The sequence below is a fragment of the Alligator mississippiensis genome, chromosome 15 (genome assembly GCF_030867095.1).
Source record: "Alligator mississippiensis isolate rAllMis1 chromosome 15, rAllMis1, whole genome shotgun sequence".
Lineage (NCBI taxonomy): Eukaryota > Metazoa > Chordata > Crocodylia > Alligatoridae > Alligator > Alligator mississippiensis.
In genome coordinates this window covers 3,545,857-3,569,230 of record NC_081838.1, presented here as the reverse complement: position 1 = coordinate 3,569,230, position 23,374 = coordinate 3,545,857, and the positions used below count along the sequence as shown (strand labels likewise).

Here is a 23,374-nt window from a genome sequence, read left to right as displayed (position 1 = left end):
GATGCTTTGCGCACCTCATTTGGCTTGGTGCTGGGGGGTGAAAGGGGCTTTGCGGGGGGGCCACGGAGGGGCTGAGCCCGGGCCCTGGGGTGTCAGTGCCCCCCCTTCCGCCCCACCCCCATCCCGGGCCCCCACCGGGGCTGGTCCCCCGTGGCCTAGGGTGTGGGGGGCTGGGATCCCTCCTGCTGGGGGCGAGAGCAGGGAGATGGGCCTGGGCGCTCAGCAGCGATCCCACCTCCGCCTCCCCCTTGCACCCTCCACCCCCATCCAGAACAGGGTCGCATCCTGTGCAGGGCCAAGCGGTTTATTGGTGCAAGAAGCAAGCACAAGCGCGTGCTACGGGGCACACGCGGCCCCGGGCCCGGCTGACCTTCGTCCCGCCAGGCTGGGGGCTGTTAGGACTCCCGCTGCAGCACATAGCTCACGCGGGCGGCTGCCGCTGCCAGGAACAAGTACGGTGAGATGAAGATCAGCAGTGTGAGCGCCACGGAGGTCACCGCGTCCCGCACCTGCGGCACAGCGAGGAGCCGGTTACCTGCTGTCGGGGCCCCCCGGCCCTGGCCGAGCCCCCAGCGCCGCACCCCAGAGCCAGCCGGCGGCGCCCGCAGCCCCACACCGGGCCACAGCGGGGCCAGCATGCACCTGGTGGCTGACGCGCCGGCCGTAGCGCAGCTTGGTGACAAAGTGCTCGCAGTTCTGGAAGAGGAGGCTGTACCACAGCTTCTTGCCCACCTCGGCCTCCGCCTCAGCCAGGATCTCGCCCACGGGCCGCGGGCTGCGCCTCCGGTCGTCCTTGTTGTTCACGCGGTACCTGTCACCCCTGACCACGTCGCAGAGGCGCTGCTTCTTCACCACGGCCCAGCCCGCCGAGCCCGACGTGAGCCGGGAGGAGCTGAGCCATCCATTCTCGTCTGGCGGGGAGCGAGGAAGTGCGATGAACCCCCCGTGCTGCCCGTGGACCCTCACCCAGTGGTGCCCACATGCACGTGGGCACATCTAGGATCACGAGACGGGGGTGCAGCTGGGCTGGGGCATCCTCACATCGAACCCCGCGCTTTTTTCTCCAGCTAAAAATTAACTAGAAACTTTACTAATACACTTGGGACCTGCTGTTCCCTTTAAAATCCACCCAGGACCAAGACGACACCTGCGTCCATCAGCTATGTCGCACCTGTGTGCTCATGAGATGGGAAACGGGGCCAGAAATGATCCCAAGATTATCTGAGGGCAGATGGGGTTTCTGTCCTTGTTCCAATGAAACGTACCTTTCTTTCAGCCACGTAAACTTAAACCCAGGCTCTGGAAGCAGCGCGACCGCACGCCCGATGCGTCCCTGAAACCTATTTCCACACCTGAGTGAACGTGGGTGGAGCGAGGAGCTTGGAAGGGGCTGTGCGCATGGATGCGTCGCTGCATATACACACGACGCACGTTTTTCTCCAGTTACAGAAAAGTCAGAAGCATTGCTAACAGGCCAGGGGTAGGGCTCGGTGTAAGATCAAAGGGCCCAGCACCGTCGTACTCAGTGTGAGATCGAAGTGAGAAACAAGTTGAACGTTTTTGGAACGTGCCCTCGTCTGCTAGATGAGATATTGTGTTTTTAAAAAAACGCAATATAAGGCAAAATGGGCAAAAAAGGCTGTGTCATTAGTCCTGTAGTTGTTACAGTTAAATGTACATTTCCGGAGGCTCAACAAGGACAAGTGCAAAGTCCTGCACTGAGGGAGCAGTCCCCTGCACCGGGACAGGCTGGGGATGACGGGCTGGGCAGCAGCTCTGCAGAAAAGGACCTGGGGGGAGAGTGGGCAATAAGCTGAATACAATCCAGCAGTGCGCCCGTGTTGCCTAGAAGGCTACCGGCATCCTGGGCTGCATTGGCAGGAGCGGTGCCAGCAGATGGAGGGCAGTGATTCTTCCCCTCTATTCAGCACTGGGGAGGCCACATCTGGAGTCCTGTGTCCAGCTGTGGGCCCCCACTACAGAAAGGATGAGGACACATTGGAGAGAGTCCAGCGGAGGGTGACAAAAGTGGCTGAGGGGCTGGGGGACAGGACATGTGAGGAGAGGCTGAGGGAAATGGGCTGATTTAATCTGTAGAAGAGAAGACCGAGGGGGATTGAATAGCAGCCTTAACCTGCCTGCAGGGAGTTGCAAAGAGGCTGGAGCTGGGCTGGTCTCAGTGGGGGCAGATGACAGGACAAGGAGCAATGGGCTCAAGCTGCAGCAAGGGAAGTTGAGGTTGGATTTTAGGAAGAACTTTCTCACTAGGAGGGTGGTGAAGCACTGGGACAGGTTACCCAGAGAGGTGGTGCAATCTCCATCCTTGGGGGTTTTGAAGACCTGACTAGACAAAGCCTTGGCTGGGATGATCTAGCTGGGGCTGGTCCTGCTTGGAGCAGGGGGCTGGACTAGATGTGACCCCCCGAGGGGGGATTCACGCATGTGCCCGTGTACACGCAGACAGACCCACGTGCCTTTCTACGCACACGCATGAATGCATGTGCGCCTGCAGGCAAACGCACACTTGGGGTCCCTTGGTGTGCCCTGAGGACAGGAGGCCGGGCTGATGCTTCCACCAAGGGTGTCAGGATGCCCAGCTGCAGGCGTTGCCCCCCCCCTCCCCCCCCCATGCCTGGGGGTGCATTTGTGCCCCCAGCCCCTGCAGCACAGCCACCTGTGGGGGCAGAGCTCCTGGCCAAGCTGGCCATCTACATGGGAGGCTCATACTTTGTGATGGGCTGAAGCCCATGGCCCCACGGCACATCAAAGACACCTATGGGGGGGTACACCGGAGCCCACCCCAAGGTGCTGCCCCCCTGGCTCAGAGGCCCCCTGCCCCCCCACCTCAGGCCCAGGCATTACCGAGCGGCGACAGGTGGACGACGTAGCTGTCACCCACGTACAGGGCCCAGTGCTCAAACAAGGGGCCGAAAATCTGGATCAGATCCCCGGGGTCTGGCTGCGGGAGAGAAGCCGGGGGGGAGAGGGGTTCAGGATCCTCCTCACCCCTCCCAGGACCCCCATGCCCATTCCCTCTGAGCCCCTAAGCCCCCCTGCCGAGGGCCCTGGGACCACCAGCACCCCACCCCCCCACCCCAGCAGCTCCCTTGAATGGCACAGGGTGGTGCTCTGGGGGAAGGGGCAGGAAGCCAAGGAGCCCCCAAGGGCACGCCACATGCCCCCCGCACCCTGCCCCACAAACCCTCACCCCAGTGCTGCCCCGAGCCCCGTGCCTGGGCCCTGCCCCCAGCAGCTGAGCTGAGTTCAATGCACGGCCCCAGGCCCCCGCCCCTCTCACCATCTAGAATCGGGGCCAGGCCCGTCCCGCTGCCCCAGCCCTGGTCTCGGCGCAGGGGGTCGGGGCCGCTGAGCTGTCCTGCAGCTGGACCGATCCGTCGGGGCCCCTCCTGGGATCCCTGCCAGCGTAGCCGAAGGAGCCGTGGCTACAGCTGCCCAGAAGGAAGAAGCTGGCACAGAAATGTGTGACAGCCGGTGTGGGGTGTGTCTCCCCGCCACTCGGCTGGGACTTTCTTCTAGCCCTTTCGCAGGGCCGTCGGCAGCTTGTGGTGACCAGGAAAGGGGCCGGAGCAGCTCAGAGCAGCCACGACTCGGGCCAGGGTGCACGGGGCTGAGGCCTGAGCACTCTCCTGGGGCCAAGCTGAGCTGGGAGGGACAGGGCTTGGGGGTCGCTGGGGCAGAAAATGTTGGGGGTAGTGGGGAGATAGCTGGGGGATGGTGAGTGTGGGGCGGAGGGGCTTGGGAACAGGGAAGGGGCGACCCCCCAAGACAGGAGCTGTCTTGGGCAGGGGCTTGGGTGGGCAGTGGGGGCTAGGAGGAGGCAGGGCATTACTGTGTGCCACTGCGTCATTGGGGAGGGGGGGAACTGGGGTCTTCCATCCTTGGGGTAGGAGGAACTGGGGGTCCTGGTGGGATGTGGGGGTGTAGGGTGCTTGGTGGGGGGTTAAGGAGGGGACAGGGGGTGATGAGAGAGTTTGGGGAGCAGGGGCCTGATCTGGGCCTTTTCCTACTGCAGCCCCTAGGACCTGTTTGAGATCTTTATTTACGTGGGCAGTGCCCGACATGGCAGGGCCCCAGTCTTGGCCTAGGGCGTCTGTACAGTGCCCGGCGCCCCCTGATCTCCTGGCTGGGGGTCTGTACAGCAACCCTAATTCTGGCTGGCAGGGGTCTGTACAGTGCCCGGCACCCCCTGATCTCAGTTTGGGGTGAGCTGGCCTGTGCCTTCTTCACCACGGCCCAGCCAATGAACCCAAAGGAGCTCAATCCTCTGCTCCCATCTGGCAGGGAGCAAGGGGGCACGGTGAACACAGCTCACCATGCTGGCCGCAGGTCCTCACCCAGGAGACCCTCACCTAGCTCAGCTGTGCAATTTGCCCTTAAGGCCGCAGAGGGATCTGCCAGGCCCACGGGATGGATGGAGGCTAGTGGGGGCTCACAAGAGACCCCGTGGGAAATTATTAGGATTAGGGCTCGCTCTCAGGCCTCCCTTAATCAACCTTTAATATTAAGATCAAGGTGCGGCAGGCGAGTAATCTAGGGAGAGTGACATTACAGTCTGAACCGGGCAGGAGCCGCAGGACTATGGGGGTATCCCGGCCGGTCCTGTGGGCAGAAGCCTGAAGCACGGCCCTTACTGAGTGTCATATGACTGACGTCACCATTGCCCACGCACAGGGCCCAGCGTTCAACCTTTCCAAAAGGAATGGGAATAAGGAAGCAACTTTAGTTTCACGTGTACATGCGGGGGCAGAAAGCCGAGCAGCTGCTGGGAGGGACACCCCTCCTGTCCCAGGGCCCACGGGCACGCACCGCCCCCCTTGCCCTACAATCCCCTTATGTGCCAGTTGCCTCCCACCGTGCTGCTCCCCCCGCCCCCCTGCCCCTTGGCTGGGCTCAGTCGTAATGCACGGTCCTGGGCCCCCTGCACATCTCACCGTCTAGAACCGGGGCTCCTGCTGCGCCCTCCGCAGGTAAATGCCAGGCACGATGGGAGGAGAAGGTAGCTGTGAGCTGAGGGGCTGCCTGTGGGGCAGGCCAGGCCCCCCTGCCACCTCTCTATGGCTTTTTTTCTTGTAGCACATTTGGGGGTCGCTGGGAGCAGACAAGGTTGGGGTACAGTGGGGAGATAGCTGAGGGAGGGGCTGCATGTGGGCTGGGCCACCTTCCTCGTGCAGTGGCTGGGCCGCTTTGATGGGCAGGTGTGTGGCTGCGGGTTGGGAGTGAGGGGTCTCAGCAGGGCTGGGGGGGCTGCAGGTTGGGAGTGAAGGGTACCGGCAGGCCAGGGGGCTGTGGGTTGGGAGCGAGGGGTATCTGTAGGGCTATGGTGGACTGCAGGCCAGGAGTGAGGGGCACTGTCAGGCCCCAGGGCTGTGGGTCAGGAGTGAGGGGCACTGTGGGGGTCAGGGGGCTGTAGGTCAGAGATAGCATGGGTTGGCTGGGGGGCTGTCCTGGGCAGGGGGTTGGGGAAGGTGAGGGCAGCTGGGGAGAGGTAGGAGGGGGCACATGTGCCTCTGCATCACGGTGGGGGGGAGCACAGCCCTTGTGAGGGGTGACAGGAGTTTGGGGAGCAGGGCCCCGATCTGGGTCTCCTCCTCCTGCAGCCCCCAGGCCATGTCCACTGGTATTGATGTGGGCAGCGCCTGCAGAACAGGGCCTCGATCTTGGCCTGGGGGGTCTGCACAGCGCCCGGCGCCCCCTGATCCCGGCCTGGGGGGTGTGGGCAGCTGGGCGAACCTCTGCCTCCTTCCGATTCAGCTGGGACGATTCCTCCTGGGCGCAGTTGTCCTGTTCTGGACGTCCTGGCGCTTGCGCGCTGGACTCCTCGCCTAACCCTGAGGCCCCAGGACCCACCGCCCGCCGGCCCCAGGGACCGAGCGTCCTCCTGGTGCCAGCCTGGCCCCGGGGCGGCCCGTGGGCCCTGCTCGCCCTGCCCCACGGTCTCCTCTTCCACCAGGAAAGCTTTTATTCCCACGGGGGCCTCTGGGCACACGCTGGGATCCGATGGGGGGCTGGGGATCGGGGCCGTGGGCGGGGGGGCCTGTGGGTTGTGCCTGGCCTTCTGCCCCCCGTTTCCCAGAATCCCTTGCACCACCCTTGCTCAAGGTCATCCCCCCAACTATGTTTCTCATGGTGCTTTGCACGCGAGGGTGCCCCCGTGAGGCTTTGCACGCCTTGCCTGGCTCATGTGGTGCTGCAGGGTTGTGAGGGCGCTGCCCCTGCCGGGGGAGGACCAGGGGCTTTTGGGGGGCAAGGGGGGAGGTGGGGATGGAGCAGGGCACAGGGGGTCCATGCAGGGGCTGAGTCTGGGGGGTCACTGAGGTGTCAGTGTCCCCCATTCTGCCCCCCCCCCCAGGGTCCCCAGGGCCTAGCCCCCTCCATGGTCTGGGGGGGTGAAGGCATGCTGGGAGCCCGGGCGCCTGGGTCTCTTCGCCCCCCACCCCTCGAAACTCCACTTCCCACAATGCCCCGCGAAACAGCCTCCACCCTCCCCACAACGCATTGCACTCCCCCTCCCATTTCCCAACCCCCGGCGCATCTTGGCATCCGATCAACCATTTGTCCCACGCGGACTACATTTCCCACAATGCTTTGCGCGCGCGGGGCGCCTCCCGTGATGCTTTGCGCGCCTCTGCTGGCTCGTGCAGTGCTGCGGGGGGCGTGAGAAGGGCTGCCCTGGTGAGGGGGGGGGGGGCTGAGCCGGGGGCCGTGGGGTGTCGGTGCCCCCCATTCCTCCCCGCAGGCCCGGGCCCCCCATAGTCTGGGAGGCAGCGGCGGGCCAGGAGCCGGACGCCTGGGTCCATTGTGCCCTGTGGGAGGGGGACTTGGGTTTGTGGGGGGAGCCGGGGTCCGGACGCCCGGGAGGGGCGAGGGGGGAGCCGGGGTCCGGGATGCCCGGGAGGGGCGTGGGGGGAGCCGGGGTCCAGACGCCCGGGAGGGGCGTGGGGGGAGCCGGGGTCCGGGCGTCTGGGTCCCCTGCAGCTGTGCCCCCCCGCAGGCGGCAGCATGGGGCTGACGGCGGCGCAGAAGGCGCTGTTCCCGCTGCGCTCGGTGCAGGACGTGGTGGGGCTGTTCGAGGCGGAGCTGCGGCGGCCGCAGCCGGACCTGGTGCTGCTCTCCCTGGTGCTGGGCTTCGTGGAGCACTTCCTGGCCGTCAACCGCGTGCTGCCCACCAATGTGCCAGGCATCAGCTTCGAGCCGCGGCCCGGCCCCGAGCCCGCCGCGCCGCCCACCTACTTCCCCGTGGCCGACCTGAGCATCGTGGCTGCCCTCTATGCCCGCTTCACCGCCCAGATCCGCGGCGCCGTGGACCTGTCCCTCTACCCCCGGCCCGACGGCTTCTCCTCCCGCGAGCTCGTCAAGAAGGTCTCGGACGTCATCTGGAACAGCCTCAGCCGCTCCTACTTCAAGGACCGCGCGCACATCCAGTCCCTCTTCAGCTTCATCACCGGTACAGGGGACGCATGGGGGGCACGTTGATTCTCACCTGACTCAACTGAAGGGGCACATGGGCACGATTCAGGTTCCCACCCCGGGTAGGACCCTGGCCCTGCCCAGACCCTGTGCCCCTCCACTCTGCCCCCAGGCATTCACCCCCCATGATCCCCTTGACCCGTCCCATCCCCGCAGGCACGAAGCTTGACAGCTCGGGCGTGGCCTTCGCGGTGGTGGGGGCCTGCCAGGCACTGGGGCTGCCCGACGTGCACCTGGCGCTGTCTGAGGACCACGCCTGGGTCGTGTTTGGGCGCGACGGCGAGCAGACGGCCGAGGTCACCTGGCACGGCAAGGGCAACGAGGACCGGCGCGGCCAGACTGTCAGTGCCGGCGTCGCTGAGCGGGTACGGGCCCAGCGCCCCCTGCTCTGCAGGTGTGGCAGAGAACCCAGGTGTCTGGCGGACCATGGCGTGGGGGGCAAGTGAATCCAGGTGTTTGTCTGGAGGCAGTGAACTCAGGAGCCTGTGAGGGGGGTGAACCCAGGTGTTTGGGGGTCCGTGGCACGGGGGGGCAGTGAGCATGGGTGTCTGGGGGACCATGGCATGGTGGGGCAATGAATCCAGGCATCTGTCTAGGAGCAGCTAACCCAGGCATCTGCGGGGCTTGGTCTGCATGGGGGGGGAAGGGGGCAGTGAACCCAAGAGCCCAGGGGGCCTTAGTGTGTGTGTGGGGGGGGGGGGGAGCTCAGGTGCCCGGGGTGATGGCTGCGTCCCCACAGAGCTGGCTGTACCTGAAGGGCTCATACCTGCGCTGTGACCGGCACATGGAGGTGGCCTTCATGGTGTGCGCCATCAATCCCTCCATCGACCTGCACACCGACAGCCTGGAGCTGCTGCAGCTGCAGCAGGTGGGCACCGCTGGCCCCCAGCCGAGACCCCCCGGCCTCTCCAACCCCTCTGTGCCACCAACATCCCTTGGGACCCCTCCTCAGGGGCTTCCCTGCCTCCATCCATCTGTCTCCGGCTCCTCATCCAGCCCCTGCCTGTGTCCATCCACCCCTGACCCCCCGCCACGGACCTGCGTGCGGCTTCTTCCCCCGTGCACCGTCTGTCTTTCTGTGCCCGTCTTTGCCTGTGTCCCTGGGTCTGCCTGTGTCTGTCACTGCACCCGTGTCCGCCTGTCTGCGCCGGCTGTGCCGGCTTGTCTGCCTGTGTCTCTCGTTCTGTTCCTCATGCTCCTCCTACGTGGTGCCCTGGTTGTCTGTCCGGGCCAGCTCCCCCTGCGCCTTCTTCCATCCCCTCTGCCTTGTGCAGGGGAGGGGGCGGCAGGAGCCTGAGCCCCCCCCCCCCCCACCACCACCCCACTTGAATTGTCTGTCCTGTCTTGCAGCGGCTGCTGTGGGTGCTGTATGACATGGGGCACCTGGAGAGGTTGGTATTAGGGGCTTCCCTCCCCCCATGCCTCACTATTCAGGGCTCCCCTTCCTCCCCACCCACTAATAATGTCCCCTCCCCCCCCCAGGTACCCCATGGCACTGGGCAACTTGGCTGATTTGGAAGAGCTGGAACCCACGCCCGGCCGGCCAGACCCCCTCACCCTCTATCACAAGGTGGGGGCTGCGGGTCGGGAGCAAGGGGCATGGGTTGGGTTGGGAGCTGTGGGTCGGGAATGAGGGGCCCCTGGCATGGGGCACTTCTTCCTCTCCCTTGTTTGCCCCCCCCAGGGCATCAGCTCGGCGCGGCAGCACTACAGCAACGACCACATCTACCCCTACATGTACCTGGCCGGCTACCACTGCCGCAACAAGAACGTGAAGGAGGCCTTGCAGGCCTGGGCCGACACCGCCACCGTCATTCAGGAGTGAGGGCCCCCCCGCATACCCTGCCCGGGGCCAAGGGACACAGTCCAGGCCCGATCTTGGGGGGGGTCCTGGCTGCAGCAGGGGGAGGGGACCTGACTTGATTCCAAGTCTGATATGGGGGGTGGGGGGGTCTCGGTGAGTAAGGGCCTGATCCTGGGGGATCCCGGCTGGGGAAGGGGCCAGGCCTGACCCCCACCCCTTGCCCCCCCTCCCCCCCAGCTACAACTACTGCCGGGAGGACGAGGAGATCTACAAGGAGTTCTTCGACATCGCCAACGACGTCATCCCCAACCTGCTGAAGGAGGTGGCCAGCCTGGCCGAGCCCCCCGAGGACAGGGGGCCTGGGGAGCGCCCCGAGGTGAGTGCCGGCAGGGGTGGGGGGGGGGGGGTGTGTCCTGGGTTAACCCCTGTTGTGCCAGGCCCCGGCAGTCACCCCCTCTCCATCCCCCCAGGGGTCGCCGGTGCAGGGCGGGGGCTCGGCCCTGCAGGATCCCGAGTGCTTCGCCCACCTGCTGCGCTTCTACGACGGCATCTGCAAGTGGGAGGAGGGCAGCCCCACGCCCGTGCTGCACGTGGGCTGGGCCACCTTCCTCGTGCAGTCGCTGGGCCGCTTCGACGGGCAGGTGCGGGGCGCGGGTCGGGAGTGAGGGGCACCGTGGGCCAAAGTGCTGCGGGTTGGCAATGAAGGGCACTGGGGCTGCCAGGGCACTGCAGGGTGGGAGCGAGGGGCACCAGAGGGGCTGTGGGTTGGGAGTGAGGGGTGCCAGGGGGCTGTGGGATGGGCATGGGGGTGGGGGGGGCGCCACAGATCAGGAGTGAGTGGTACCATGTGCTGGGGCCTGCGGGGCAGGAGTGAGGCCCCCCCCCCTTGTCAGCTCATGGTGTGGTCCCCAGGTGCGGCAGAAGGTGACGCTGGTGGCACGGGAGGCGGAGGCGCACGAGGACGAGGAGCCAGGGGCCGAGGACCCCCGCGAGGGCCGGCGCCGGGGTCCGCGGCGCGAGTCCAAGCCCGAGGAGCCACCGCTGCCCAAGAAGGTGCCTGAGCGCCGGCGTCCGCCACCCTCCACGCCTGCTGGTCCCCCCCGCGCCGAGGACGGCCCCCCTGCCCCCGCCCCTGCGCCGCCCGAGGGCCCCGTGCTGGCCTTCCAGAGCGAGAAGATGAAGGGCATGAAGGAGCTGCTGGTGGCCGCCAAGATCAACTCCAGCGCCATCAAGCTGCAACTCACGGCCCAGTCCCAGGTGCAGATGAAGAAGCAGAAGGTCTCGGCTCCCAGCGACTACACCCTCGCCTTCCTCAAGCGCCCGCGCAAGGCCCTCTGACCCCCCACCCCAGCCTCCCTGGGGTGTCTGAGCCCCTCCCCAGGGGTCCCCCCCACACTTCCCTCTGGGTCTCCAGGCTCCCCCCAGGCCCCCCAGACTCCTCCAGGTCGGCCCAGCACTCCCACCCCCCAAGCCCCTGGGGTGCCCGAACCCCTCCAGGGGCCAGCCCTTGAGCTCTCCCCCCTGAGATCCCGTTCCCGCCCCCCCCCCGGCCCCCCTGTGTTGCCTGACGAGGTACCCTCCCAGTGGGTCCCAGGACCCTTGCCCCCCACCAAGCCCACTTGCCCCACCCTGGGTCCCCCAAACCAGCTATGGTCACCTGAGGTCAATCCCTGACCCTCCCCAACATGAGCCCTGGGACTGGGGGGCGCTTATACACTGGGGGGGGGGGGGGGCTGCTCTGGCCGAGGGGCTTGACACCCTCCACCCCTCGCTGCTGGGACAGCTGGGCGGGCATAGCCCCAATGGCGGGGTTGCCTTCAACAAGCCCCCACTACCCCGGGGGCTGTGTGTGTGTGTGTGTGTGTGTGTGTGTGTGTGTGTGCGCGGGGGGTGGAGGGAAGCTGAGAAAAGAAATTTTTGTACTAAAAATGGTCTATTTTTTTTTAACTCAATAAAGGGAATTTTGGGTCCCAGATGCTGGCGCCTCTTTGGGGGGGGCTTTTGAGAGTAGGGAGTCTAACCCCAGCAGGAGCAGGGCTGGGGAAGTTCATAGGGCCCCCCTAGTGCTTGTTGGGGTGGGCCCTGGCCTTGCCCCACCCCCAGGGGGGCGGGGCTGCCCCACCCCGCCCCCAGCCAAGGGGCGTGGCCTCAGGCCCCTCCCGGGCGGGACTCGGGCCCGGGCAGCATGAGCCTGTGGCGGGCGCTGTCCCCGCAGGACCCGCGGCTCCGCTACGAGCTGGTGCAGCGCGTCGGGGCCGGCACCTACGGGGACGTCTACAAGGTGCCAGACGCCTGGGCTCGCTCCAGAGGGGGGGGCGGGGGGGGCTCGGATGCCTGGACTCCCTCCTGGGGGGAGGTCGGACGCCCGGGTTCCCTCCAGTGCTGGGGGTGAGAGCAGGGGGGCTGGGAGCCCGGACACCTGGGTCCTCTATTTGGGGAGGGGGTTTTAGTGCAGGGGGGCTGAGCCCGGACACCTGGGTTCGTTCCCTGGTGCTGGGGGTGCTCTGTGGGTGCCGGGGGGGGTAGGGCCGGGAGCCGGGACTCCTGGGTGCTCTCCAGTGCTGGGGGGGCGGGATGCCTGGGGGTTTCTCCCTGTCTGGGCTGGGGGAGTTCGAGGCGGGGAGCCCAGACGCTTGGCGTCCCTCCCCAGGCTGGGAGGGAGCTGTGGCGGGGAGCCAGGGCCACCCGGGTTGTGTTCCTGCCTGTGGCCTGCAAGGATCCCCCGCCCCAGCCAGGCCCGCCCGGGGCAGGGGCAGCCGCCTGCGCAGGCATTGCCAGCCCGGGCTGGGATGCCCCCTCCCCCCGGGCGCTCCGCTGTGCCCGCCTGGGATGTCTCCCTGCCCGGATGCCTGGGTTCTCTGCCAGCTCCGCGGCTGGCCGAGAGCAGGGGGTGCCGGGAGTCTGGACGCCTGGGTCCTCGGCCAAGCCGTGGCGTTCGAGCAGTGGGGTGCCGGGAGCCCGGGTCCTCTCCCCCCTCACTGCCCCCCACACCCCATTTGCCGTGTCAGGCCCGGGACACCCAGACAGGGGACCTGGCTGCTATTAAGATCGTGAAACTGGACCCAGGTAAGGACTGGATTTGAGGACCCCCATCCTGGACCCCCGGAATAGGGGCTGGGAGCCTGGGCAGCTGGCTTGTCTCCAGCTTGGGAAGAGGGTGCGGAAATGCCCCCTAGGTCAACTTGGGAGTGGGGGTCTCAAAGCTACAGGTACCGACCCCCCCCCTTCCCTTTGCAGGGGACGACACAAGCTCCATCGAGCAGGAGGTGACGGCCCTGCGGGAGTGCGGCCACCCCAACGTCGTGGCCTATTTTGGCAGCTACCTCAGGTGCAGGGGGGTGAGGGGGGGCCGCTATCCCAGCCCCAACCCCCCCAGAGCCAGCGGCCTCTGTTGTACTCGGCTGCTGACACCGCTACCCCAGAGCCAGCCGCATCCCAGCTCTGGGCCCCATGTGTGCAGCCCCCAGAGGTGCCCTGCTGGTGTCGTAACCCCCCCATTTTCTGCCCCCCCAGGAATGACCGACTCTGGATCTGCATGGAGTACTGCGGGGGGGGCTCCTTGCAAGAAATCTACCACGGTGAGTGCTGGGTGCCCTCCGGCCCTGGGGGTGGGGGGCAAGAGCTGGAGGCCTGGGTCCCCTCCGGCTCGGGGATCTGCCCCGGTGCCCTGCCCTCCCCACGGATGGAGCCCGGGCGTCCGGGGGTGTTGTAAGGAACGGTCTTAGTTTCATGCTGTTTTGCTTCCTGTTTGTGACATGAGCCTTTTTCCTGCCTCGGGTGGGGGGGCAGGAAGTGGGGAGGAAGGGGAGGGTGGGGGGCTGGGCGTCCGGGGGCACCGAGGGGCTTTGGGGGGGGGGGCTGACCTGTGTCCATCTGTCCCTCTGCAGCTACAGGCCCCTTGTCTGAGAAGCAGATTGCCTACGTGTGCAGAGAAACACTGCAGGTGGGGGGGGGCCCTGACGCCTGGGTTCCCTCCAATCCGGGGGGGGGGCTGGGGGGGCAAGCAGGGGGGGCTGGGGGCCCAGACACCTGGGAGGGGTTTCCTGTCCTTTGCCCTAGGGCATCATTTCTCCATCCTCGGAGTCCGGCTGCACCTGGGGGTGACCTGGGGGTGCTAGAGACCCCCCCTCTGGTGGGTCAGACATCCATGCAGGTGGGGGGGGGGGGGTCCTGTAGCTGACAGGCTCTCTGCTCTCCTCGCAGGGACTGAAACACTTGCATGCGAAAGGCATGATGCATCGGGACATCAAGGTGGGCACCTAGAGCCCCCCCCGATCCCCCGGCTCAGCTGGGGTGTGGGGGAGGGGATGACCCCCTTTCCTCTCCCTCCCCCCCCCCCCCAACTCTGCAGCAGTGCTGATGCTGTCACCTTGTCTTGCAGGGAGCGAATATCCTCCTCACGCACAATGGAGATGTCAAATTGGGTCAGTCAGTGCCCGGGCTCGCCCCCATCCCTCCCCCCTGCCTCCAGAGGGGCTGCGGGGCAGGAGTGGGGGGCACCGGCAGGGCTGGGGGTGGGCAGGGGGCTGTGGGTCAGGAGTGAGGGGTGCTTGGCGGGGGTAGGGGGCTGTAGGTTGGGGGCGAGGGGCACCAACAGGACTGGGGGGGGCAGAAGGTTGCAGCTACTTCCCCATAGCTGCCTCCCGCCCCAACTAATCTCCCCCCGTTTTTGCAGCCGACTTCGGGGTCTCCGCCGAGCTGACGGCGTCCGTGGCCAAGCGGAAATCCTTCATCGGCACCCCCTACTGGTGACCCCCGGGGGGGCAGTGGGTTTGTGGGGGTCCTGGGTCACCTGGGGGGCAGTCCTGGGGTGCACAGGAGCCAGGGAGGGGGCAGGGCTGGGGTGGCAGAGGCCTGGGAGCACAGCCCAGGGTCCTGTGGGAGAGGTGGGGCGCACCCCTGGATGCCTGGGACCCATGGGGTGTGACCCCAGGACTTGTTCTGCCCCCCAGGATGGCCCCCGAGGTGGCGGCGGTGGAGAAGAAGGGGGGCTACAACCAGCTGTGTGACATCTGGGCGCTGGGAATCACAGCCATTGAGCTGGCCGAGCTGCAGCCCCCCCTCTTCGACCTGCACCCCATGAGGTAGGCCCCCCCCCATGCCACCCACCTGTTACTTCCCGCCCCCCAACCGTGCTAAGCTGGGGGGCCGGGGTGCTACCTCCCACCCCCACGTCTGTCCCCCACCTTTGCAGGGCCCTGATGGTGATGTCCAAAAGCAGCTTCCAGCCCCCCAAGCTGAAAGACAAAGCACAGTGGTGAGTACCCCGGCCCCCCAAACAGGGGGTGCTATGGGAGCGCTTGGGGGTGTCTGGGTTTGGCTGACCCCCCCCCAACAACCAGGTCCCCCGACTTCCACCACTTCCTCAAGCTGGCGCTGACCCGGAGCCCCAAGAAGAGAGCCACGGCCGAGAAGCTCCTGCAGGTGGGGGGGGCAGAGCAAGGGAGGGGGTGGGGTGCTTGGGGCCATGGGGGCGTATTTGGGTGTGTGTTGGTTGGGGGGGGTTGGGAGGGGGACCTTCAGAGTCCTGGGGCTGGGGGGGTCCGAGGGGGGCTATGAGGGGTTTTCTGTGTAGTGGGAGTCACTTGTGGGGGGGCCCAGGGGAGTTTGGGGGCATCCTAGGGGCTAGTAGGGGTGGGGGGGGTCCTGGGGGCTAGCAAGGTTGGGGGCTAATGGGGTTCTGGGGGGTTCTGGGTGGTGGGGGGGTTGGGAGAGACGGGGGGGGGGGATCCCAAGGGCTAGTAGGGGGTGGGGGGGCCTGAGGTGGGGCCCCTCCTCACCCTGTGTCCCCCCCCCAGCACCCCTTCACCAGCCAGCCCCTGGTGCGGGCCCTGGCCGTGGAGCTGCTGGACAAGGCCAACAGCCCCGACCTGGCCGCCCCGGCCCTGGACGACGGAGACTTCGAGGTACCGGACCTGGGGCGCGCGGGGGGGGGCTGTCCCGTGACCCCCAAATCTTGAGGGTTCACCCCCCCATGACAGGTATCTGGGGGTGCAGGCTAGCTCCTATCTCTGCTACTTTAGGCCCCGTCACCACGACAACCCCCCCCCCCCCCGCCTGCTTCCGACCTCCCCTCCAACCAGCAGTCTCTATTACCATGACAACCACGCTGGGGGCAGCAGGCCTGGCTAGTACTCGCCCCCCCCCCCCCCAGTTACATCCCTCCAAGTGCTCTAGACCTCGTTTCCATGACAATCACCCCAGCCGGGGGTGGGGGTGGTAATTTCTGTGCCCCCCCCCCCCAGCTGGTTCCCCGGGGAAGGGGGTAGACGTGCTCCAAGTGGGACGAGGACCAGTGCCGGGGGTTTAGGCTGTTTTGTGCCCCCCCAGCTCTGGGGGTGTATATGGGTCGGGGCGGGGGCAGAATACCAGGTGGGGTCAGTCCTGACTGGGGAGGGCTGGGGCAGGAGAAGGGTTAAACTAGCTGCCCTGATCCCCTCGTCTTACCCCCTGCGTGCCCCCCCCTTTTACCCCCCCTTCATCTCCCAGACCTACGATGTGTTCCCGGACAAGATCCGCTCCCACGGGGGACACGGGCAAGCGGAAAGGACCCTCTCCGAGATCCAGTGTGAGCCTCCCCCACCCCGTATAGGGGAGCGCGTCCCTCCAGCAGCGTTAATGCGGGCCCCTTGCTGAGATGCGGCTGGCTCTGGGGTGGGGGTGTCGGCAGCCGAGGAGAACGGAGGCGCGGCTGTCTCTGGGGTGGGGCCTTGGGCAATGGGGACACAGGGCTGCAGTGCAGCTGGCTCTGGGGTGGGACATGTCAGCAGCCAAGTAGAACGGACACAGCCGACTCTGGGAGGGTCAGGGCTGGTGATCCAGGGCTGTGCTGCGGCTGGCTCTGGGGTGGGATGTGCCAACAGCCGAGTAGAACAGGTGCAGCCGGCTCTGTACCCCCATCCCTGCCCCTGGCCCACCCCAGAGCTGGCTGCATCTGTTCTACTTGGCCACCAGCACAGTCCACCCCAGCCCCAGCTGCAGCACAGACCTGAAGCCCCAGCTTCAATGCCCCCCCCCCCCAAGCCAGTGCCTCTGTTCTATTTGGCTGCTGACATGTCCCACCCCAGAGCCAGCAGCATTTCAGCCCCATGTTCCCAGGACCCAAGGACCCACCCCAGAGGCAGCTGTCCATGTCTGTTCTGCTCAGCTGCCAACGCCTCCCACCCCAGAGCTGGCCATGTCCCAGTGCTCAGCTTTGTCCCCCCAGGCCCTGCCCCACCTCAAAGCTGAGCACTGGGGTGCGGCTGGCTCTGGGGAGGGAGGGGGCAGGCAGCCAAGTAGAGCTGAGGTGCTGCTGCCTCTGAGGTGGGACATGGGGCTGAAATGCGGCTGGCTCTGGGGTGGGACGTGTCAGCAGCCTAGTAGCAGCCGGCACCAGCTCTGGGGGGCTTGGAGCTGGGGCTACAGGGCCTCGCACTGGCATGCGGCCAGCTCTGGGGGGGGGCCTCCAGGTTAATTTAAGCTCCACATGAAGCTGCAGGGAAGTGGAAGAAGATCTTGAATCCAATTAAAACTCTTCAGGGTGGAGTGCCCCCTTCCCCCATGGGTCTCGCCCACACGCCTGGCTCCAGGAGCCCCGGTTTGAGGCCAGGGGGGTGGGAGGGCTTCTAATGTGGAAGGGGCACGGCCGCGTCCCTCCGGCTCTGTGCTGGGGCTGGCCTGGTTCTGCTTCGTTAATTAAAGCCTCATTTAACTTCCAGTTAATCAAGTGAAATTCGGGCCTCCGCTGAGGAAAGAGACAGAGCCAGAGCCGTCCCGCGGCCTCGTGAGTGTGATGGTCTGGGGGTCCCGGTGGGGGGGGGGGTCCTGTCCCAGCAGGGGGGCAGCCAACAGGGCGCTGCAGGGCAGAGGTCCCCGGGGTCACTGATTTCCCTGACCTTTGGCAGAGGGAAGAGGATGAGGATTGGACGTTGCTAGGAGATGGAGGGTAGGTACCCTATTACCTGGGGGGGGGCTGGACCAGCCATGTTGTGGATGGGGGGGACCCCAAGGCTGCCTAGGGGAAGGTAGAGGGGGGTGCCGAGAGCCCGGACCCCTGGGTTCTCCCCAGCTCCGGGAGGGGGGTGTCTTGGGGGTGAGAGCGGGGCGCTGGGATCCCGGACGCCTGGTTCTCTCCTGGCTCTGGCGGGGCGGGGGCTGTTGGCAGCTCTCTTACTCCTCTCCCCCCCAGGAGCCTGCTGCAGTCAGTGGAGGAAGCCCTAGAGGAAAGGTATGGGGGTGATTGGGGGGGTCCTGGGGTCGCCCCAAAGCATGGGGGGAGTAACCGCCTCTCGCCTGCTACCTTCTAGGAGCCTCACCATCCGCCCGGCTGCAGGGCAGGTAGGTACCCCCCACACCCCCTACCCAGGTGTCCGGGCTCCCAGCTCCCTCTGGGGCCCCTCCATCCCCACATCCACCCACTCTGTGTCTGCCCCCCAGGCCCTGGCCCCTTCCACACCGGTCCAGCCCCCCGGACCCCCAGAACTGCCCCATGGCCAAGGTGGGCACTGGGACCGAGTCGCTGCTCTGGGACCTGCTGGACTGGGACCTGGGGGGAAGCCCTGAGCCCCCCGGGGTGGAGACCCCGCCAGGTACTGGGGGAGGGGGGGCAGGAGTCCTGGTCCTAGCATAATCCAGGGGAGGGGAGGGGGCAGGGATCTGACTCTTCCCCAGTGAAGGCCGGGTGAGACGAGAGCGTTGGGTCTCAGCCTGGTGGGTCAAGGGGGAGGATGCCTCAGGGTGGGGTTTGGGTGGGGACACAGAGCTGGTGCTAATGGGGTGTCTGGTGCCCCCCCAGGCAGCCTGGACCCCCCCACCCAGCCAGATGCCGGCCCCCCCACCCTGGGGACATCCCCCGTCTCCACAGACTGGGCCACCATGAAGCGGAGGGACGAGGCAGAGGTGGGTGTGGGAGCCTTGGCCGGGGCTGGCAGCTGGACGCCTGGGTTCACCCCAGCTCTGAAATAATATATGCGCATGCGAGCTTAGGCGGAAATACTTAGTTTTGTGAACTTTAAAAGTTACGCTTGTTGATCGGGTATTTGGGGCAGAGTAGGGGGGCTGGGGGCCTGGATGCCTGGGGGGGGGCAGCGGGGGCTGGGGAGTTAAACCAGGGAGCCTGGACGCCCGTTCCGTCTGGCACCGAGAGGGAACGGGGGCTGGCAGGTGAGAGTGGGGGGGCTGGGGGCTCGGGCGCCTGGGCTCCCCCCACACTGCTCCCCCGACCATAATGACACCCCGTCTCCTTTGCAGAGGTCCAGCTGCCACGGGCTGCCCCCCACCCCCAAGGTCCACGTAAGTGCCTTTCCGTCCTCGCCCAGCAGGGGGTGCCGTGGGGTCATGGGACAGCGGTAGGGTGGGGGGGCTCTTGGCTGTCCCCCCACCCCCTGCTCTCTCCCCCTCCCCCCCACCAGATGGGCGCCTGCTTCTCCAAGGTCTTCAACGGCTGCCCCTAAAGATCAACTCTGCCGTGACCTGGATCCACCCGGCCACACTAGGTATGGACCCCCAGAGCTGGCTGCACCCCATCAGCCAGGGCCCTGTCTCCCCAGCCCCGAGCCCCACCCCCCAGAGCCGGCTGCCTCTGTTCTACTTGGCTGCTGACATGTCCCACCCCAGAGCCAGTTGCATTTCAGCCCCGTGTCCCAGGACCCAAGGCCCCACCCCAGAGACAGCCGCATCTCTGTTCTGCTCAGCCACTTACACCCCCCACCCCAGAACCAGCTGCACCCCACTGCCCGGCTTTGTACCCCTGCCCCAGGGCAGCACAGACCTGGATCCGAAGGTCACATGATGGGCTCCTCAGGACCCAGGCTGGGGGAGTTATTGGGTGTCCCCCATTCCCAAAGCCCCTACCTCTGCCCTATACAGCCCCCCTCCCAGCAGCATGGAACTGCCTTGCCCCCCCCCGGGTCCTGGCAAAGCTGTTCTGGGGGGCGGGAGGGGGGCAAGGTCCTATCCCCCAGGCTGACGCTGTTCCTGGTGCCCCCAGATCAGTACATGGTGGTGGGGGCCGAGGAGGGCATTTACACACTCAACTTGCACGAGTTGCACGAAGACATGATGGAGAAGGTGAGGGGGGGCAGTGGACAGGATGGGGGGTTGGGGATGCCTGTGGCCTGATGGACAATGTCCCTGGGTCTCTTGTCCCCCCCAGCTCCTCCCCCACAGGTGTCACTGGCTTTACTGCATGAACAACGTGCTGCTGTCCCTGGCAGGTGAGGTGGGGGCAGGGGCTGGGGGTGGGCAGCGAGGGGGTCAGGAGTGAGGGACACGAGCCACGTTGCGGGTTACGGGTTGGAAGGAAGGGGCGCCGGGGGGGCTGGATGTGACTGAGGGGCTCTGCCCCCCCCTAGGGAAGTCCCCCCAGATCGTGTCCCACAACCTGCTGGGGCTGTTCGAGCAGCGGCGGCAGCTGCAGAAGCACCAGGTCCCGCTCTCCATCGCCACCCACCGCCTCACCGAGCGCATCATCCCCAGGTCTGTGTCCAGCCCCCACCCCATGCCAGCCAGCTCTGTGCCCCCTCCCATCATCGGGGGGGGGGGTCTCCACTGACCCCTCCCTTGTCCGTCCTTCCCATGTAGGCGTTTTGCTCTGTCCTCCAAGCTGGCTGACAGCAAGGGCTGCTCGCAGTGCCGCGTGGGTGAGTGTATGTGGGGTGGGGGCCTTAGCTGCGGTCGTGGGGGCTGCGGGTCGGGAATGAGGGGCACCAGCAGGCTGGGCAGGGGGGTTTCCTCGCTGATACTCCCCCATGCCCCGGCCCCCAGTGCGACACCCCACGTCGGGCGCCACCTTCCTGTGCGCGGCGCTGCCCAGCAGCCTCCTGCTCTTCCAGTGGTACGAGCCCCTCCAGAAGTTCCTGCTGCTCAAGGTGGGTGTCGGGAGTGGTGGCAGGGGGCTGTGGGGCGGGAGTGAGGGGCACTGGCAGGGCTGGGGGTCTCGGACTCGGTCGATGGGGGGGCTTCTGTGCCCTTACGGGGCTTAGCCTGGGGCTGAGGGAGCAGGGGGCTGGAGCTGACCCCCCCCAGCTCTGATGCCCCCCACTTACCCAGCATGTGGACGTGCCCCTGCCAGCCCCGCTGGGGCTCTTTGAGCCACTGGTGGCAGAGGGTGAGGAGCAGCCCCGCGTCTGCCTGGGGGCCGCCGACCGCCCTGGCCCTGGTCCCGGCCCCAGTCCCCCCCGGGCCCTCGATTTCCACCTGCTCCCACTCAACCCCGGTGCCTGCGTCCCGCGGCCCCCGGGTAAGTGCTGGGGAGTGGGAGGAGGGGGGGGGGTCCTGATCCCAGCTTGATCCTGTTATGGGGGGCAGGGGTCTCCCCTCCCTCCCTGGGTCCAACAGGTCTTGTCTCCTCCCCCCCCTCCCCCCCCCAGCAGACGGGGATTCGAGCTGGGCCAGCCACATGACGCAGCTGGATCGCGACACGGTGCTCGTCTGCTTTGAACGTGAGTAACCCCCCCCCACCTGCTCCCCTCCCCCTGCCGTAGGCTGCATGTCCCCCTCCCTCCATCATGGACTCTCTCCCCCCTTCCCCCCCAGGCTGCGTGCGCCCTGTGGATCTCAATGGGGCCCCCAAGCCCGGCCTGGCCCCCGAGCTGCACTTTACCTTCCCCATCGAGACCATTGGTGAGTACCCAGGGGGGGTTGGGGCAGCTGAAGGGGCTGTGCCCCCACACCCCGAACCCTTTGCCGGGTGCCGGCACCCCCTCTCCTGCCAGGCTGCCCTGAGCCAGGGGCCTTTGGGGGAGGGGGGAGCCCTTCCTCATCCCCTCCTCTCCGCCCCCCTGCAGTGTGCCTTCAGGACAGCGTGCTGGCCTTCTGGAAGCATGGCATGCAGGGCCGCAGCCTGCAGGATGCACAGGTGAGCGTGGGGGGGGGAATGACACCTGCCCTCTCAAGTGGGGCCAAGCAGGCAGCTCTGCTGGGGGGAGAGAGAGAGACCTGGCTGGGAGGGGCAGGATCGGCCTTCCCGTGGTTATGGAGGAAGGGGTGGGGTCCCTGCTGTGTGCCAGGCATGTGCACAGGTATACAGGAGCGTGGTTGGGTGGGGATGTGCGTGAGCATGGGTGGGAGCCTATACGTGAGCACGTGTGCATGTACGAGAGCGCGTGCGTGTCCAGGAGTGTTATGTGAGCACGGGTGTGAGTGTATGGGAGCATGTGTGTACAAGAATGTTTATGGAGCACAGATATGTGTGTGTGTACAAGTGAATGGGAGCACAAGTGTGTGTGTACATACAAGAGTGCATATGGGAGAATGTACATGTGTGTGTACACAAGAGTGTGTAAGCACAAGCTTGCATGTGTGTCCTTGAGCACGCGCGTGTGCATATCCCAGCAGCCCCCCAGGAAGTGGGGCGCGCGGGGGGGCCCCCAGGCTGCACCTGACCTCCCCTCCCCCCCAGGTGACGCAGGAGATCACGGATCAGTCGCGGGTTTTCCGGGTGCTGGAGCGCACAGGTGAGGACGGTGGGGGGGCGCCCCAGCATCATCCAGCCCCCTCCCCCCCGTCCCCCCCACAATAACCCCTGCTCTCCCCCACCCGCAGGGACATCATCCTGGAGAGCCGGCCCACCGGGAGCCCCACGGCGCACAGCAACCTCTACATCCTCCTGGGCCACGAAAGCAGCTACTGACCCCCACTCTCACACTTGTGGGAGGGGAAGGGGGGGCAGCCCCCCCCCAAGCCAGGCCAGTGTCACGCAGGTGACAGCCCAAAGTCTTCCTGAGAACCCCCTCTTCCCTCCCCTCGGGCTGGGGGACCCCCGTCCTGTCCCCCCACTGTTTGCAATAACCGGCTCTGCTGTGCGGGGGGGCCGCGGCCCCTTCCCCTCCTCCCCCATCCCTTGGCGGAGACAATCCGGGGGGGGCACGCTGCACTGACCCCGGGGACCCCGCGTGCCTCCCTCCTCCCTGGGGGGCTGGGGGTCCCACCAGCCCCTCCCCCCTTGTTCTCTAGGGGGGTTGTATTTTTATCCCCCTCTTAAGGGGGGTTTTTATGCTGGAACCTACTGAGAAACCCCGCGGGGAGACGCTATTAAAGAAGTGGACGGTCAAAGCCCGCGTGCTGTGCTGGGGGGCGGGGGACCTTGTAGCCCCCCAGGAGGTTTTTGGGGGGGTTGGGTCCGTTCCACTGGCAGCCGGGCCTCGGTTGCCCCTCCATGCCCTCGCTTCCTGTCTGCTGGGGTGGGGGCCTCCCATGAGCCTCTGGGTGGCCTGTGCAGACCTTGTGGCCCCCTTTGTAGTTGGGGGGGCCTTGACCAGCTCCCATGAGCCTCTGGGGCATCTTTAGTTAGTTAACGCCCCCCCCACGAGTCCCATGAGCGGGGGGGGGTTAGGTTGACCAGGCTCCCATGAGCCTCTAGGCGACTCTTACATGATGGACGGGCAAGGGACAGAATTAAACTCCCATAAGCCTCTGGGAGGCCACCCCTCGCTTAGGCATGGTCTTCACCAATCCGAGCGCGTCCTAGCTGACGGACAGCCACGGGAACCGATCGCGGCCGGCCGAGTCGTCGGCCGCCCAATGACCGCGCACTGCTGCACCGACGTCACCGGCGCCCGCCCCGCGACGGGGTCTTCCAACGCCCTTTCCAAAGCCTTTCAGGCACCCGGAGCGCGTGGCGGAGCCCCCCAGCCAATCCCGGTGCGTCTTCGCGCCCCGAGTGCCCGCCCTCCGTCTCCCCCTCCAATCCATGCCTAGATCTCAAGCCGCGCTCCCGCCCACTGTGAAGCGCGGCCAATCTCCCCACAAACACCAATCCCCACTCGCCTATTCCCTCTGTGAGCCCGCCCCCCGCCTTTCCACCACTACCAGCGCCGCCCTGCTCAGAGCGACACCTCAGCCCGCCTTCTCCTCCTCCTCCAATAGCGTCTCTTCCCCGGAGTTCCCGCCCAATGGGCGGGTGCGCGCGGAGGACCGACAGGCCGTCCTACCAATAGCAAGAGGCGCGGCGTGCGGCGCGCCAATGAGCGTCGAGGGGAGAAAAAGGGGCGGCCCGAGGAGAAAGAAGGCGGAACCCTAACGGACCCCGCACCAATGAGCGGTGGCACTGGGAGGACGGGCGGGCCGGCCCGCCAGTAGCAGCGGAGAACGGAGTGGAGT

At 66.4% G+C, this 23,374-nt stretch overlaps 3 protein-coding genes across 3 annotated transcripts; 2 read left to right on the top strand and 1 right to left on the bottom strand.

Annotated features, from left to right (window-relative positions):
• Nucleotides 1–295: 295 nt before the first annotated feature.
• LOC102569896 (phospholipase A and acyltransferase 3) lies at nt 296–3,801 on the bottom strand. Its single transcript, XM_014608882.3, has 4 exons — nt 3,299–3,801; nt 2,863–2,959; nt 643–911; nt 296–509 (listed from the first exon to the last, which is right to left on the bottom strand). Exons 1-4 carry the CDS (start codon nt 3,299–3,301, stop codon nt 396–398), a joined length of 483 nt encoding a protein of 160 aa, XP_014464368.1. The 5' UTR covers nt 3,302–3,801; the 3' UTR covers nt 296–395.
• Nucleotides 3,802–6,594: 2,793 nt separating this feature from the next.
• Nucleotides 6,595–11,265, top strand: MEN1 (menin 1). The gene is made up of 10 exons (XM_059718477.1): nt 6,595–6,693; nt 7,013–7,465; nt 7,645–7,853; nt 8,228–8,356; nt 8,839–8,879; nt 8,971–9,058; nt 9,173–9,309; nt 9,530–9,668; nt 9,763–9,933; nt 10,205–11,265. Exons 2-10 carry the CDS (start codon nt 7,021–7,023, stop codon nt 10,628–10,630), a joined length of 1,785 nt encoding a protein of 594 aa, XP_059574460.1. The 5' UTR covers nt 6,595–6,693; nt 7,013–7,020; the 3' UTR covers nt 10,631–11,265.
• Nucleotides 11,266–11,434: 169 nt separating this feature from the next.
• Nucleotides 11,435–22,327, top strand: MAP4K2 (mitogen-activated protein kinase kinase kinase kinase 2). The gene is given in 35 exon segments (XM_059718571.1): nt 11,435–11,573; nt 12,301–12,358; nt 12,530–12,620; nt 12,806–12,870; nt 13,180–13,235; nt 13,496–13,543; nt 13,674–13,716; nt 13,968–14,040; nt 14,245–14,376; nt 14,487–14,549; nt 14,635–14,716; nt 15,091–15,198; nt 15,782–15,860; nt 16,993–17,057; nt 17,179–17,219; nt 17,463–17,501; nt 17,581–17,611; nt 17,711–17,776; nt 17,778–17,862; nt 18,069–18,172; nt 18,524–18,565; nt 18,685–18,721; nt 18,724–18,768; nt 19,263–19,342; nt 19,428–19,488; nt 19,627–19,750; nt 19,856–19,914; nt 20,039–20,142; nt 20,324–20,513; nt 20,644–20,715; nt 20,810–20,896; nt 21,061–21,131; nt 21,675–21,714; nt 21,717–21,729; nt 21,818–22,327. Coding segments are annotated over 35 exon segments (2,538 nt in total). The 5' UTR covers nt 11,435–11,477; the 3' UTR covers nt 21,906–22,327.
• The last annotated feature ends 1,047 nt before the right edge of the window (nt 22,328–23,374 follow it).

Coding starts and splice junctions, on each gene's coding strand:
- LOC102569896 (XM_014608882.3), bottom strand. Junction 912..2,862: donor CGTCCACCTGTCGCCGCTCG/GTAATGCCTGGG, acceptor GCTCCCCGCCAG/ACGAGAATGGATGGCTCAGC. Junction 510..642: donor GCCGGCGCGTCAGCCACCAG/GTGCATGCTGGC, acceptor GCTGTGCCGCAG/GTGCGGGACGCGGTGACCTC.
- MEN1 (XM_059718477.1), top strand. CDS start 7,021: ATGGGGCTGACGGCGGCGCAGAAGGCGCTGTTCCCGCTGCGCTCGGTG. Junction 7,466..7,644: donor CCTCTTCAGCTTCATCACCG/GTACAGGGGACG, acceptor CCATCCCCGCAG/GCACGAAGCTTGACAGCTCG. Junction 9,934..10,204: donor TGGGCCGCTTCGACGGGCAG/GTGCGGGGCGCG, acceptor TGTGGTCCCCAG/GTGCGGCAGAAGGTGACGCT.